General features: G+C 33.2%; 1 protein-coding gene across 6 annotated transcripts in view; it reads right to left on the reverse strand.

The window, feature by feature from the left end:
* Tube1 (tubulin epsilon 1) overlaps positions 1-14,589 on the reverse strand; it is a 32,539-nt gene extending 17,950 nt beyond the window's left edge. For 2 of the 6 annotated variants that reach the window (XM_058574379.1, XM_058574378.1), the window contains exons 1-11: positions 14,457-14,589; positions 14,285-14,358; positions 13,639-13,691; positions 11,070-11,127; positions 8,165-8,280; positions 6,982-7,103; positions 4,503-4,690; positions 4,130-4,305; positions 3,241-3,381; positions 1,157-1,297; positions 183-357 (exon numbers count right to left, since the gene is read on the reverse strand). In XM_058574379.1, the coding sequence (XP_058430362.1) occupies positions 183-357; positions 1,157-1,297; positions 3,241-3,381; positions 4,130-4,305; positions 4,503-4,690; positions 6,982-7,103; positions 8,165-8,280; positions 11,070-11,127; positions 13,639-13,691; positions 14,285-14,358; positions 14,457-14,481 (1,269 nt within the window). In that variant the 5' untranslated portion in view covers positions 14,482-14,589. Of the gene's footprint in view, positions 1-182; positions 358-1,156; positions 1,298-3,240; positions 3,382-4,129; positions 4,306-4,502; positions 4,691-6,981; positions 7,104-8,164; positions 8,281-11,056; positions 11,128-13,638; positions 13,694-14,284; positions 14,359-14,456 lie in introns of those variants that run through there. The other 4 variants (XM_046429940.2, XM_058574381.1, XM_058574380.1 and 1 more) reach the window with 4 other exon arrangements.
* Positions 14,590-14,602: the final 13 nt, after the last annotated feature.

The raw sequence follows: 14,602 nt of genomic DNA on the forward strand, positions 1-14,602 counted from the left end.
AGAAATGAGAACTTCAGTCAAATATTTTGCCTAAATCCTATACACTCAGGAAATACATCTCATTTAGAGTAAGCTTCTCCACTTTAGTTATAGTCAGTACAACAAAATGGTAGATGAGGTTGGTCCTTATTTGTAATGTGATACACCTAAAAGAGCCACAACAAAGGAAGGTGAATGATTACCTTTTTCTTGTAGAGCCTCATGAATCTCTCTCTCAGTTCCACAAAGGTAGGCTTCACGCATGTGTTATTTGCTAAAGCTAATAATGAATGAGAATGGCCCACAGGCGGTACAGAACACAGGCTGGTCTTCCAGCCTTCTTGATTCCAGGAGACAAAATGTAGAGAAGGTTTTAATCTGAAATTAAAAAAAAGGTTTTAATCTGAAATACAAAAAAAAAAAAAGGTAAGAACTGAGATACAAAAATACCACGTGATGGTAGTGCACATTAAATAGAGTCATTACTGATGGTACGATTCTAATTGCTTAGTTTATAATCTAAGTTATCCTTTTAAAAAAAACTATTAACAGTATCATGGGACAATATGATAGGGAGCTAAGAGACATTAATAGGAAGACATTAATTCAGCTATGATGGTGATTGAAAAAGCTAGAAATATATCCTTTAAGATTAGAAATCTGGGCTGGGAATGTGGCTCAGTGGTAGAGTGCTTGCCTAGCACGTGTGAGGCACTGGGTTCGATCCTCAGCACCACATACAAATACATAAATAAAGATATTCTGTCCATATACAACTAAAAATTATTTAAAAAAAGATTAGAAATCTGAATATAAAAAGAAATGAGGGTATTATAATTTTGTAATTCAATGGAGTAGTTTTTCTAATAATAAACTGTCAAATAGAGTATAAACACAAGCTGTGTAGTAATAGTGTTGGTAATAAGAACAATATTAGGTACAATTTTTGAACACTTTCAGAACATGTATCACATAATATTCATAAATAACAACTTTGTACTATTACTACTCTTACATTACACTTAAAGAAAATAAGGTACAGGAAGGCTAAGTAACTTGTTCAAGGTCATACTTGAGGAAGTGACATCGCTATAATTTGAGGAGAGGTTGTTTTAACTACTATGTTACACTGTTCCAAGCAGTACACATAAATTATTTTGAAAAATGGAAACCAAACCTTTCAATATTTCTGCGAAGATCTGAAATCTGTACATTTCCCCTAACCATGAGGGCACAGGCGAGATATAGGCTATGTTTGGGATCTGCTTGAATTAGTTGGTAATCTTTACTAAAGGCATCTGAAAACATCTGATCCAACCTAGAACAATAAAGAGTCATTGTTTATTAAAAAAAAAGTTTTTCAATATGTTATTATAAAATGAGAAGATAGTCATCCATAGGTAAAAAAATAATAATACTATACTAAAATTAGAATATATACCATGTATTCTAAATATATAAAATATCTATCATTCTCTCAAAGTAATCTTGATGGTAAATATTAGGAATAATTATGTAACATCTTTTTCATTTGTTTTTTAAATCTTTTTCAGTATATTGGTGATTTTAGGTAATTACAAAATGTTGAGTAGCATTAGCTCAATGTGGTAGTGATTTCTGAAACTTGTATCATTTTTGCTCAGTTGAATATGCTTATCTAATTCAATAGTATCACAACTATTAAAACTAATGGAAGCTATATTAAGACCATTATTTTGTAAAATACATCATAAATAAATTAATTATTAGGAGGAAACTATCAAAGGACAATGTGGTGTTCTCCTATGCAAGATTAAACTTTGTAGTAATGTTGCTAAAGAGGAAGACTTTAAACTGAAGTCTTGTGTTTGAAGGATAAAAAAAATATAGGAATGTATTCAGTTAAAAAGAGGAAGAAAAAAGTAACTGATAGTTTGTATCTAACAATGTACAGATTCTAGGTCCTGAATATGACCCCACTTTAGTTCTTAATTACCATGTAACTCAATACAAATATGATGAGATTACTGAGATTAACTCTAGCCAGACCTTTATGTGCTGAACCTACAGAATAAGTGGGAAGAGTTGCAAAAATCTGTGCTATTTATTTATCTAGTATTTATTATGTATTCCAAGCACAAGAGGGCTAGCAGTGAATACAGTATAAAAATTTCCTGGGCTGAGGATGCAGCTTAGTGATAGAATTTTTGCCTAGTACACACAGGGCCCTGAGTTCCATACATCCCCAGCATCAAAACCAAAACACACCACCCAAAACAAAACAAACTTCTTGCCCTAATGAAGATTATGTTCTATGCTGATTACTCCACAGAAGGAGAGAGGGCAGACTCCTTAAAAGGGCTGGTGAGTTTTGGGAATTTCATCAATCCTTTGTGATTATGTTCAAAATTTTGGAATGCATGTGGTTTGAGCATTTTTTATGAAGTTGACTTATAGACATTACTTTAGAGATTGATACTCAGAAGAAGTTAAGAGCCCCCACACAACAAGCAGGCCGACACATAGGTTATTTTCTTGTAAGATTCAAAAACTAGTGAGGAACTATTATAATTAGTGGGATGTGTGTCCACATTAAAAGTGTAAATTCTACTTATTAAATATACTAATTTAATATGCTGGGCTGATAGTAGTAAACATTCAATGATCAACATGTTTCATACACTGTATATGGTACATACATGACAAGGCCATTATGATCCCATGCAGAAAAGAAATTCTGCTTGTTAGTTGGCACAACTGGTCGGTTGCTACTGGCTCAAATGAAAGTTTATCAATGTCATTATAATATTTCTGCACCATAGAATCATTTTCTTGCCAGAATCTTAACTATAAAAAGGAATCTTTAGTTTTATTATATATTCCAGACTCTGGAATCTATACATACTATCTACAGAGTTTGGCAGGACCTTTTTCCTTTCAAATGTAAATGCCACAGTGAACTTTTCAGGCTCATCATCACTGTACATGATAAGATTACCTTAAAACCACAATGTCTGTAAATAAACTGATGTAAACTTTAATTTTAAAACTCCCCAAAGCCTAAAAATTACACCATTGGATTTAATTTCAAATAGTTTGATATTTTTAAATGATTACTTCTAAACAAGCATTCATCCAATGAAAAAATGGCTGTTATCGACTGTATTTTATACACTTCTCACAAATAAAATGACATAACTACAATTACTATAAACTTTTCTCTTAAATTTTCTTTAAAAGTATGTCCAGTTCTGAAGAAACTGAAATTAAGTTACATCTTACCTCCGAGGAGGAACATTAATGTCTGCCAGTGTATATAGAGGTGTTAGGCTTGACACAAGATAATGAAGTTGTGGAAAAGGAACTAAATTCATGCTGATTTCATTAATGTCCATGTTAAGGGATCCTTCAAACCTTGAAGAGCTAAAAGTTTGACATTAAAACAATGAGAAAACATCTTAAATTTAAAAACATACACTTTTAATATAATTTGACTTATTTGGCAGGCATTTTCTCAAATATTTTGTACACTGTTCTGTTTAGATATAGCTCTTTTTCTGGTATTACTGAAAGTTAGTATCACAAATAATTATGTGTAAGGATTAATTAAAATACAAAATATAGCATCTATAGCAATTCTTATTTCTAGATTACCTAAAGTGTAACTACATACTATTAAACCTGCTCATTATACAAAGTATTTTATTTAAAACAGACTTTAGGTCAATAATTATTATAGAAATTTTAATAATTTTTTTAATATGCTTGATTCATTCTACAATTTGCAATACAATAATGTTGAAGAAATCTTTGAGATCAAAGTTATGGAAATCTTTTGGATCAGCTAACAAGGAGCTATATATTAGTAGGTGGTGTAAGAGATTAAAATGTTCTATAGCAAAAAAAATCTTAATTTTGTTTGAACAAATACTTCTCCAGTGCGTCTACCATAAAATCATTATTATCAAATACCCACTAATATTTCATAAAATGTACTTGTAGAAAGCTGCTTCACAGTCATAGGAATTAAAATCTGAGATATCATTCCAAGAGATAAAAATATAAGATGAAAGAATACAATAAAAAAGTTCCCACAACTTATAATAAAATCTAAATCTACAAAAATCTAAAACATCATCAAAAGCATAGTCATGTTTTTAGACAGGGTTACCTTGTTAGGTTAAGCATCAAATTTGCCACAATGTTGTTCATTGCATCAAAGGGCCTCTTGTGCTGCTTTTTAAAAGTCCCAGCACTTGAAGTAATCAGACTCTTGGGCTTCACAGTTTTACCCAACTTTCCAGAATTCACCATGAGGTCAATTTTGCTAATGATGTCAAATAAAGACTTTTGAGAGAAAAATTTGAGAGACTATTAAGAAGAGTGGACACAGATGAGCTACTAGGAAAGAAGAGAAAGAAAAACAATTTAAACTCTTTTTTTCTCTTAGAATGCTTAATACTGAAGAGCACGGTTCATGTAAATGCACGAGCAGGTGTAAGTGTACATAAGCTTTGTTCATAAGTTCCAATGTCATTTCTTACTTGATTATCAATGGGCAACACACAGTCTGCATGCTCATTAAGTTCCTTCATTGCCAAGATGCTATTATAAGGTGAAGTTATGACATCATCCTCACCAGAAGGATAAACTGAAGTCACAAATCTGTATACTTCTGGGAATTCATCTTCAAGCACCTTTAAAAGAAATGTACCAAGTCCAGATCCTGTTCCTGAGGATTAAAATTTCAAAATGAAAATAGCAATGAATGATTCAGAATATAATTGTGAGGAACTTGGAATTTTTGTTTTATTTGTAGAAATAATTTTCAACTTATTTCTGTGTGAGTATGTATTAGCTAATCCAATTTCAGATAAAGGGCACATGGGTAGTTAGACTCAAAGTCCTGAATTCCATCTCTGACTGTGACTATGACTTTGGGATAGGTTTCTATATTTCACTTTTTCATATATCTAAACCATTAGATGTCAAGAGAACTGAACAGTGAAAAATTCAACTAAGACAGTATTCAAAGTACGCTTAATATCAAGCAATTTAGAAGGGGAAAAAACCCTATCTTGACAGCATTGGTATAGTATACATACAATCTTAATAATGAAGAAAACTGTCATGCCATTAAGTAACTTAAAAAAATGAGTCAAGCTGGGCGCAGTGGCACAGGCCTGTAATCCCAGCTACTCGGGAGGCTGAGACAGGAAGATCACGAGTTCAAAGCCAGCCTCAGGAAAAAGTGAGGTGCTAAGCAATTCAGTAAGACTCTTTTCTGATGCATAAATTTCATTTATATAAATTCAGATTTTTTTTTTCTTTTGTGGTACTGGAGATTGAACCTAGAGGTGCTCTGCCACTGAGTTAAATTCCAGCCCTTTTTGAGATAGGGTGTCACTAAGTTGCCCAGACTAGCCTTGAACTTCAGATCCTCTTGTTTCAGTCTCCTGAGTTGCTAGGATTACAGGTGTGTGTCACTGCACACAGGTAAACTCAGAAATTTTTAAGAACTTTAAGAGAAAGTTAGGATCTTCTAATTGGAGTTTTTTTAAACGGTAGAATGTGAACTATTAGTGAGTCATAAACTTTTTTTTATCAATGCATCACATATTACAAGTAAATATGGTTTTCTGAATCTTTTGTTTCAGTCCGTGTGTGTGTGCATGGGTGTGTGTGTGTGTAGGGAGTGTTGTGTTAGGATATTAAATGTATTTCTTTTTGTTCTGGTTAAAAAAGTATCATGTCATTGACCTAACTTACGCAGATAAATATGAAAAGGCTATGATGCTAGAATTACTATATGAAAAATGTTTTTTTAGGTAGTCTTTAATAGCAGTGTAGGGAAGTGGAAACTTATATATTGTGGCTAATATAAATAGATACAATATTGTAGGAAAGTATATTAGTGATATCAACCAAAATGAAAAAGTTCACATCGGTCCCATCTTCCTTTCTGGGAATATTGCCTATAGCTATAGTGGCACAAATGTATTATACTAATTCAAAGATAAAAGTGTCTTGATTATGATGGTCTTCTAAAGACATGGTTACACAGTAAATACAATTTTAAAATGCCATGACAGTGAATAAAGACATGTCAATCATATATAACGTACTGAATATAAAATCAATTTCAGCTTGGAGAGAAAAAGTATGGAATTTTAAAAATCTGTTAATCCTATTTTAAAATTAGCAAATTATATTCTGTTTCTAATTTATGAATCAAGGAAACAAAATACTTCAGTTCTAAGTTACAGGTGTCCCTGGGCAAAGAAAGCTATGTAGATCATATTTTCTAGTTTAAGTGCATTAATTACCATGTAATAGACGATTTAAAGAAATTAACGGAAAGAATTTACTTTTATTTTCTTATTGGAGATAAGAAAATTGTGGAGGTGGTTAAAGAAAGTATATTGATGCTGGGTATAGTGGCACATGCCTATACTCCAGTGTGGAAGGCTGAGGTAGAAGGATCATTAAGTTTGAGGCCAGCCTCAGAAAATTAGTGAGATCTTGTCTCAGGAAAAAAAAAAAAAAAAAAGGGGCTGAGGATGTGACTCAGTGGTTAAGTGCCCCTAGGTTCAATCTCTAGGACCACAAAAAAGTATATTGATATTCTCTGGTAAGTAAATATAATGTGCAGAAATGCTTAGTCCTGGTTAGAATATAAGACTGAACAAGCAAACTCTGAGAAAAAACAAGTATTCCCCCAAAATGCTTATATACTGAAATGTGGCTGAAAATTTTATGAAAGAAGCTAAAGATAAAAGAAAAAAATTTTCCAATTTAGCTCTGTTGTCTCTTAAAAAGGACTTAAAAACAAAACTCGTACTAGTAACCCAATTTTACAGAATTTTAAGGTAAGCTGTAATGTACAAACATTCAAACACACACACATACTCTAAATAGTGATATCTTTATCAAGCATAGGTCTGAAAGCAAGACTTATGTTTGCAAATTGAATTCCCAATTGGATTTTAACATTGTTATAGTCAAATGAGTGAATAACTTTACCTCCTCCCATGGAGTGTATTATAAAGAAACACTGCAAACAATCACAGTGCTCTGCCGACTTTCTGAGTTTTTCTAAAATCTGTTCTTGGTAAAGACTGCCAAAAACTTTGTGCCCCACAGCCCTGAAAATAAGAGTACAGATTTAGGAAAAATAAAATTCTTGCATTTATTACTTTCTGATTTTATTATTTCTGTTCTAAATAAAAAGATAATGAAAAAACTTAAAAACATTTTAATTATACTAAGTAAAAATCTATTCTTGCTTCAGTAAGTCATATGCATTATGTTGAAGATACTAGATAGAAAATTTTATATATATTACTTATGTATAATCCTCAAATATCCTAATAAGATAACTCATTAGCAAAGGATCCTAAATTATGGTTTTCTAATTTCATCTTCTCAACTTTTCTCTTGAGATATAATAACAAAATAAGATTTTAATTGCCCAGTTTTTGTTTCCATTTAAGGTAAGTCAGACCTGTATGCTAGGAGACAGGTCTGACTTGTATCTTTGTATCAATTCTATTAACTCTGACCAAATGGAGAACTTTCAAATAATGAAAGTAAGAAAACAGCTTATAAAAGTACTTTAAACTTCTGTTACTACTTAGTGTTACATAAGAATAAATCTGTGCAGGGCATGGTGGCATACACCTGTAATCTCAGCTACTTAGGAGGCTAAGGCAGGAGGATGGCAAGGTTGAGGCCAATCTCAGCAATTTACTGAGAATCTGCTTCAAAATAAAGCTGGGGATATGGCTTAGCGGTAAAGTGCCCCTGGGTTCAATCCCCATTACCACACATACACACAAGTTAAAAAAAATTTTAAAAATTAAAGGGACAAAGTGCCCCTGGGTATAAGCTGGGTGGGGTTTAGGGGGTTACTGGGAGACTTAATTTACAAAGAAGAATTTATAAAATCAGTTTTTCCCGATTCATTTTTTTTCTTAAAAAAAAAAAAAAAAGGTAAAAGAAACTAGGTGTAAAAGTAAATACATGTGGCTTTGAAGCATTGTGAAACACCATCATTTATTACAAAAAAGAAGACAGGGCTGAAAGGCCTAGCTAGCTCTGTCTGTAAAATAGTATATCTTGCTTTCATATCAGCGGGACCCAACCAAATAAAGAATGCTTAATTTTTTCAGATAACATTCAATGTTTATATAAAGCATATTCTCACCAGTTATTTCCTGAGCCAGAAATATCAGTGATGAGCTGCTTGCTATCAAATACATCTCTCAATGGTCCCTGAAGAATTTCATTCACTACCCCTTCTTCCATGTCAATCAAGACAGCCTAAAAAAGAGAAATAAAATAGGCATTTCCTTTAGAGTTACTTTCTCTGTCAATGAATTTATTAGCTATAAATTGCATTATTCCTTCTATAGTTTAAGTTTAATCAAAATCTTTCTTTATATAGAATCTGTTAAGAATTAAAAAGTAATCTTACCCTCCTCTAAAGATAGAACTTTTGTCCTACTCTAATATGCCAACTGGGGGAAAAAGGAACCCAATAATCGTTGCAATTGAATATCTAACCAGGTCTTAGAAGTATAGAGGGTAATCTTAACGAGAAAAAGTTCTAAACAAACACAGGATGCAGTCATGGTGTTCTTTATGCATCATGGCCCAACCATTCAATCCAAATGAGTAAAGTCACTATTATGTGCAAAAGTCAAGGCACTAGACAGATATCAAACATGACAAGAGGGTCCCTTTCTCCAAGTAATTCACAATCTGATTCATTTTTTTTATTATTATTAGTTGTTCAAAACATTACATAGCTCTTGACATATCATATTTCATACATTTGATTCAAGTGGGTTATGAACTCCCATTTTTACCCCTTATACAGCACAATCTGATTCATTATCACAAAATTTTACAATACTAAGAAGAAAAATATTAAACATAAATTTAAGCATAGAAAGAAAAAATAGAACAAAAAAACTGAAAGGAAATATGGCAAAATGTAAGCAGGAATAGCTTGGCAGTAGGATTATGTGTCCCCTCTTCGCATTTCCTTGTACTTTACTTTCCATATACTTTACGATGAGAGCTGGGGGTGTAGCTCAGTGGTACAGTGTATGCTTAGCACATACAAGATCCTGGCTTCGATCCCTAGCACCAAAACCAAAACAAAATAAACCAAGAGAAAAAAAAAAAATCACTAAAACCAAACCCAAATAAAAAACAAAAACAAAAACAAAAAAAGCTCAGTGGCAAAGCACCCTTGGATTCAATTTCCAGTATTAAAAAACAAACAAACAAACAAACAAACAAACAAACCCCCCCCAAACTGTTAATTTATGTAATTAACTATGCTACTTACTATTGTATGTACAATTATAGAGAATATTACACAGACTATAAAACCACGTGTTATAAATGTACCCCTCTTATATACAGCAATCATTATATATATACTTTACATGCCTAGGACTACATAGGGTTATGTACTGGCAATTTTAGGGATTTTTTTGGGTGTTTCTGACAACATGCAACTCTTATCTTACCTGCTTGCTTTAACACCTAATCAACCACAAGAAGGATTTTACTACATGGGCAAATTGTAGTATTATATATTGTATCAGATTATAAAGGGAACAAATCAGCTTATATTGGTTTTGTTCCAAAACAGATTTATTGGGATGATTTGTGGAAAATTATTAAAGGTACATGAATCTCACCCTTGATTACCTCACTATCTGGCAAGGGAAGCAATAAGCAGAATACAAACTGACATTTAGGCCCCTCTTAGTAGAATCATTGCTCTAGTCACTTAGCATTAAAATCCTTATATATCTCTTTCAATCTCTTCTTAGTCATATCAAGTCCTTGATTTGTTTTTCCTCTGGAAATTAATTAAATCCTGAGAGTATTCTGGGTTCCTCAATTAGGCATCCAAAGTCTGGAGTCACAACTGTTCTAGGACTTGGAATGTTTATATTTCCTTTCAGAGCCACATGGTAATAGGCTTACAGCCTTTTCCTAATTGTAATAATAAGATTTACGAAATTATGAGTATTTGCCTATTAACTGGACACTATGGAGGCACCCAAGTACCAAGTTATCTTGCAAAGTCCAAACTCCTCAGTGGTCATAGCCACATAATACCAGAACTTCCTAAGCAGAAAATGGTAGAGTACCCTCTGGGAAAGTTACAAGTTTCAGCATGCTGATTACATTCTTTCCTAATAGTGCTTCTTCCACCTCCCACCTTTCTCACTGATAGTGGTTGGAAAGAGGTCAAATTGGGAGTAATCCGGGAAATGTCAAAGTCTCTATTAAGGTTTAGATTGTGATGCTGGCTCTCTCTACACCATTAAGTACATCAAGTTTAAGCCAATTATTCTAACAGTCTACAAGCATATTATCTCTACCTTAAGTTTTGCTTTCAAGGACATCAGAGATCAAAGGAACAAGAGATGGTTTCCAGATGCCATAGCACTACAGCTCTCCAGTCTTTCTGTCATTATACCGGGTCTGAACCCTTAGCACCTCAAATTCTTCCATAGCATTTAAACTACCATTCTTTCTGGTTATAATCAAGATTGTTGATTACTAATCAACAATCAGAAAATAGTTTGTACAGAAACAATCACAGAAATACTGGAATGAGATTAAAACTGTACATATGGTTTTTGACTCAAAACATTTTTATGCAGGAGAAATTATATGCTTATGAATTTATTCACTTTATTGTGGATGGATCCATGTTTTGAATTGGTAATAATCCTGATGAAAATTAATTTTCCATTATCTTTAAATGAAAAGTTAACTTGTATTTATTGCTTTACATGTTCTTAAGAGTTAAAAAGGCTTCTTTTGTTATCATTTATCTAGATATGTATCTCCCCTGAAACAATGAAACAAATTGCTATATCTAGTGTTTAAGTATGAAAATTGCCCCTTATTGTTTCAGGTGGACACAAATGTCTGCTTAGTTTTATTAATATTAACATAGCTTAGTAAAATTTTTTTTTAAATTTCAAGAAGTCAAACTAAAATTTTATGGTCAAGTTAGAGAAACAATAGTTGTTTTGAAAAACACATGGAATGTCAAGCATACATATATATCTTACTCGTGCTTTCAAAGAACGTATTTTCCCCTTGGAAATGCTGCCACCACCACCAACCACTCTGAAAGAAAAAAATAAAAAATAAAAAAGGTCATAAGATCTTCCATGGCTAATAATGTGAACTTCCATATATACAAAAAGGCTAGTTACAGGCCAGGCCTATCTCTTATTAGGCTGAAAAAGTGAGAAACTATTTCCTTAGCTTTCTTTATAGTTAGGACAGGCCATGTAATATAGTTTCAACCAAAGAGATAAAAGGATAGGTATTTTTGGAAGTTTTTCTGATAAAAAGAACCCAATGGAGCTGGTTCCAACTTTCTTCCTTTTTCCTGCCTCAAACATGACTGTGGATGTGATTCCTGGGGAAGAGAATGCATTTTTTAGTCATGAAGTAATAAACAGGTGGAAAAAAAGCTAATATACCAAGGACAGGGAAACATATGGTATCCAAGCCTTTGAGGCATTTCACCAGCCTTTGAAAATCCTATTTCCAGATTTCTTTGTGAGATAAATGAATACCCCTATTGATTAAGCTACCATTAATGAGGTTTCCTGTTGCAGTCAAACACCCATTAACTGATATACCAGTTAAATACCTTTGAGAAACTAAGGCTGTTCCTAGAATTTTATATTGAAAATGTTACTGAAGTACTGAAATCGATAACCAAACATTTGTATAGGTCAATAAAGACAGTACACAAAAAGCAGATTATATGAAGGGAAGCAGAGTTAAATGCAGATACTACAGGCCTGGAATTGGTAAACTGCCATCCTCAGGACAAATCTAACTAGCTGCCTATTCTAAAAGTTTTATTCAAACACAGCCATACCCATTTATTTGTGTACTATTAATGACTGCATTCATGCTATAAAGACTCTGGAGTAGCTATGACACGCACATTATGATTTATAAATTAAATATTTACTATCTGGTACTTATGGACAATGTTTGCCAGCTCCTGCTATAAGTTTCTATCATGCTATTAAAAATGTATAATTTGATAAAGAAATGTACATTAAGATGTGGCCTCATTTTTGAAAAAGATTTTTTTGGTATCCATTTGTAGAACAGAAGCTTCATGTGTTGAAAGTATATAGAAAGAATAAGGTGGTCCACCTCAGCCCCCTTCTTCTCCCCCAAACTTGATTTTGGGAAAATAAGAGTGTTTTCAGGTTAAAGTATACAACACACAGAATATATGAGTTCCATTACATAAAGTATTAAGCAAGAAAAGCTCCCAGGCTGAGTCTCAACTATGTAATGTAATGAAACTATTGTCTATCAAGAAAGAAAGGGGTGAGAGTAGGAACTTAGTTAGCTAGGGAAGCATTTGAAAGAAATATTACAAAGGCAGATTTGAGCTTCCTAATAGTATTTAGGGGAAAGGATGTTCTGGGCCACAAATAAGATGGAATCGGTCTTTATAAATAGCTATTTCCATATACTAAAGACAAATGATAACAGTCATTGATCCTCAGCACCACATAAAAATAAAATAAAGATATTGTGTTCACCTTAAACAAATAAATAAAAACTAAATATTAAAAAAAAAAAAAGATAACACTCCTAACTTCCTTTAATTTAATTCCATGGTCACTAAAAAGCCTTCTGATTATCTGGTAGATTTCCTACAAAAGAGAATTTGCCTGCGATGAAAAAAATGTGAATATAATTTCTCTGAGTTATAGTTTTTCCTTGTCCATTACTACAGTGACTTTTCACTTTCTGTCTTTCTTCTTTTTTTTAGTTTGGGTTAATCTGATTATACTGGAGAGCAATGGATCCATTCTCAAGGTGCAAACAACAAGGTTTCTGAGTTTGCATGCCTGAGCACTAGGCCCTAGAATTCACTAACAAAGTGAAGAGTAATTAGCCTTTACTAGAAAATAATGGTTCAAATACTGAGCCAATTAATTCAGACTAGAACTAGAGTTTTTATTGAATTAAAGACTGATATTGAGAATAATTTCCAATGCAAGTCCACCACGATTAGTTTTGGGAAGTACTTTGAAAATATATAAACTTAATGATTAAACATTAAAAGCTTATGGACATATCCTGAACATCAAATTCCTCTTTCATATAAAAGATTTATGATACATATATCCTTCATTAAAGAAACAAAAGTAATGTTGATTATAAGCAGTTTACACATCTTTTCTCCTTTTAGCACATTCTATACTTAGAGCAAGTATTCCTGATCACAAATCATATCAAGGAAATGTAAAGAATACTTTCAAAAGTTAGCCATTGTTAGATACATTAACAAGATACTCTTGGGGAAAATTTCAGCTTTAGTGAAAATTTATTTCAAGGTTAAGCTAAAAGAAATACACTGAAGGTTCTTTCTGCTCCTCAATAAAGCCTGAAAAGGAAATTTGTTGTCCTGTTCTGCAGAATACAGAAGAGTATTAATGATAAAATGAGAATGTTTTCAATGAGAAAAGCAAACAAAAAAGCCAGAAAAATTTATAGCTATCAACTGTTTTTACTGTCCTTTAAAGAATTCTCTCCTAATCTGCTGACATGAAAAGAAAGATTCATCATGCTAAGACTTTAATACCATCTTACCTGGTATCCACATTTCTAAAGAAGCTGCTTATTGCCTCATCATAAATTCCTTTCTAAAAAGAAAACAAATTATAAAATTTAAGTCTTGCCTCTTGTCCAAATAAAGTCCTTTCAATTTTAATAATTCTTGTTATTAAATGATGCAATAGCTAGTAAATGGTCATAATAAAATGCAAGCATCATAAAAACGTTTAGATTGATTCTCTGACTTGTAGTGCAGAGTAAATGCAAAGAGATCTATAGGTTGAGTTCAGCAGGCGGTGATGAAAGACTTCTCCATAGAATTTGAGAGTTTTCTCCAAAAATCAAAGAGTTTTCTCTGGATTCTTGGTGATCATTTGACAAGTGAACTAGTTAATAATCACATGTGTAGCCTATATTATAAAGTACTTTCACATACTTACTGCTCTTTACAAGAACACTAAAAAATTGGAGACCCTGAGAATCAGGAAAACTTTTATGACTAAGGTTTCTGGCCAGTGTTTATTTAGACTGGTGTGTGTCTAATAGCAACATACGTTAAAAAAAAAAGTCACGTTCTTCACTGACAAGATCTCATATATCCAGATAAGTGCTCAAATAAAGCATTTCCTGGTTTTGTTTTGCTCTTTGTGACAGGCAAGGGGGACTCGGCGGGTACCAGTACCTGGTTGACCGCCGCGTGCTCCCTCAGGGCCAGGTCCCAGAAGCAACAACCGATCTGGTTTCCGCACTGGCCGACTGCGACCAAGGAGAGGAACAAAAAGAATGAACGTTAGGTAGGGAAGCGACTGCTAAGCTCTGCGGCGACCGAGTCCCCATGCCCCGGTGCAGCTCACCCTGTACGACCACCGACTGGGTCATTTTGGAAGGTAGCCCGCCCAGGACACCTTCGAACCCAATCCCGCATTCTCATTCGTCCGCAACTGCTCCTCACTAGGGGGCAGCCGTAAGTCACGCTGCTGCCGCAAGTCGTTGCCGTCGC

This window comes from Marmota monax, unplaced genomic scaffold (genome assembly GCF_021218885.2).
Source record: "Marmota monax isolate L192 unplaced genomic scaffold, Marmota_monax_Labrador192_F-V1.1 WCK01_AAM20220418_F8-fsc00276, whole genome shotgun sequence".
NCBI classification, from domain to species: domain Eukaryota; kingdom Metazoa; phylum Chordata; class Mammalia; order Rodentia; family Sciuridae; genus Marmota; species Marmota monax.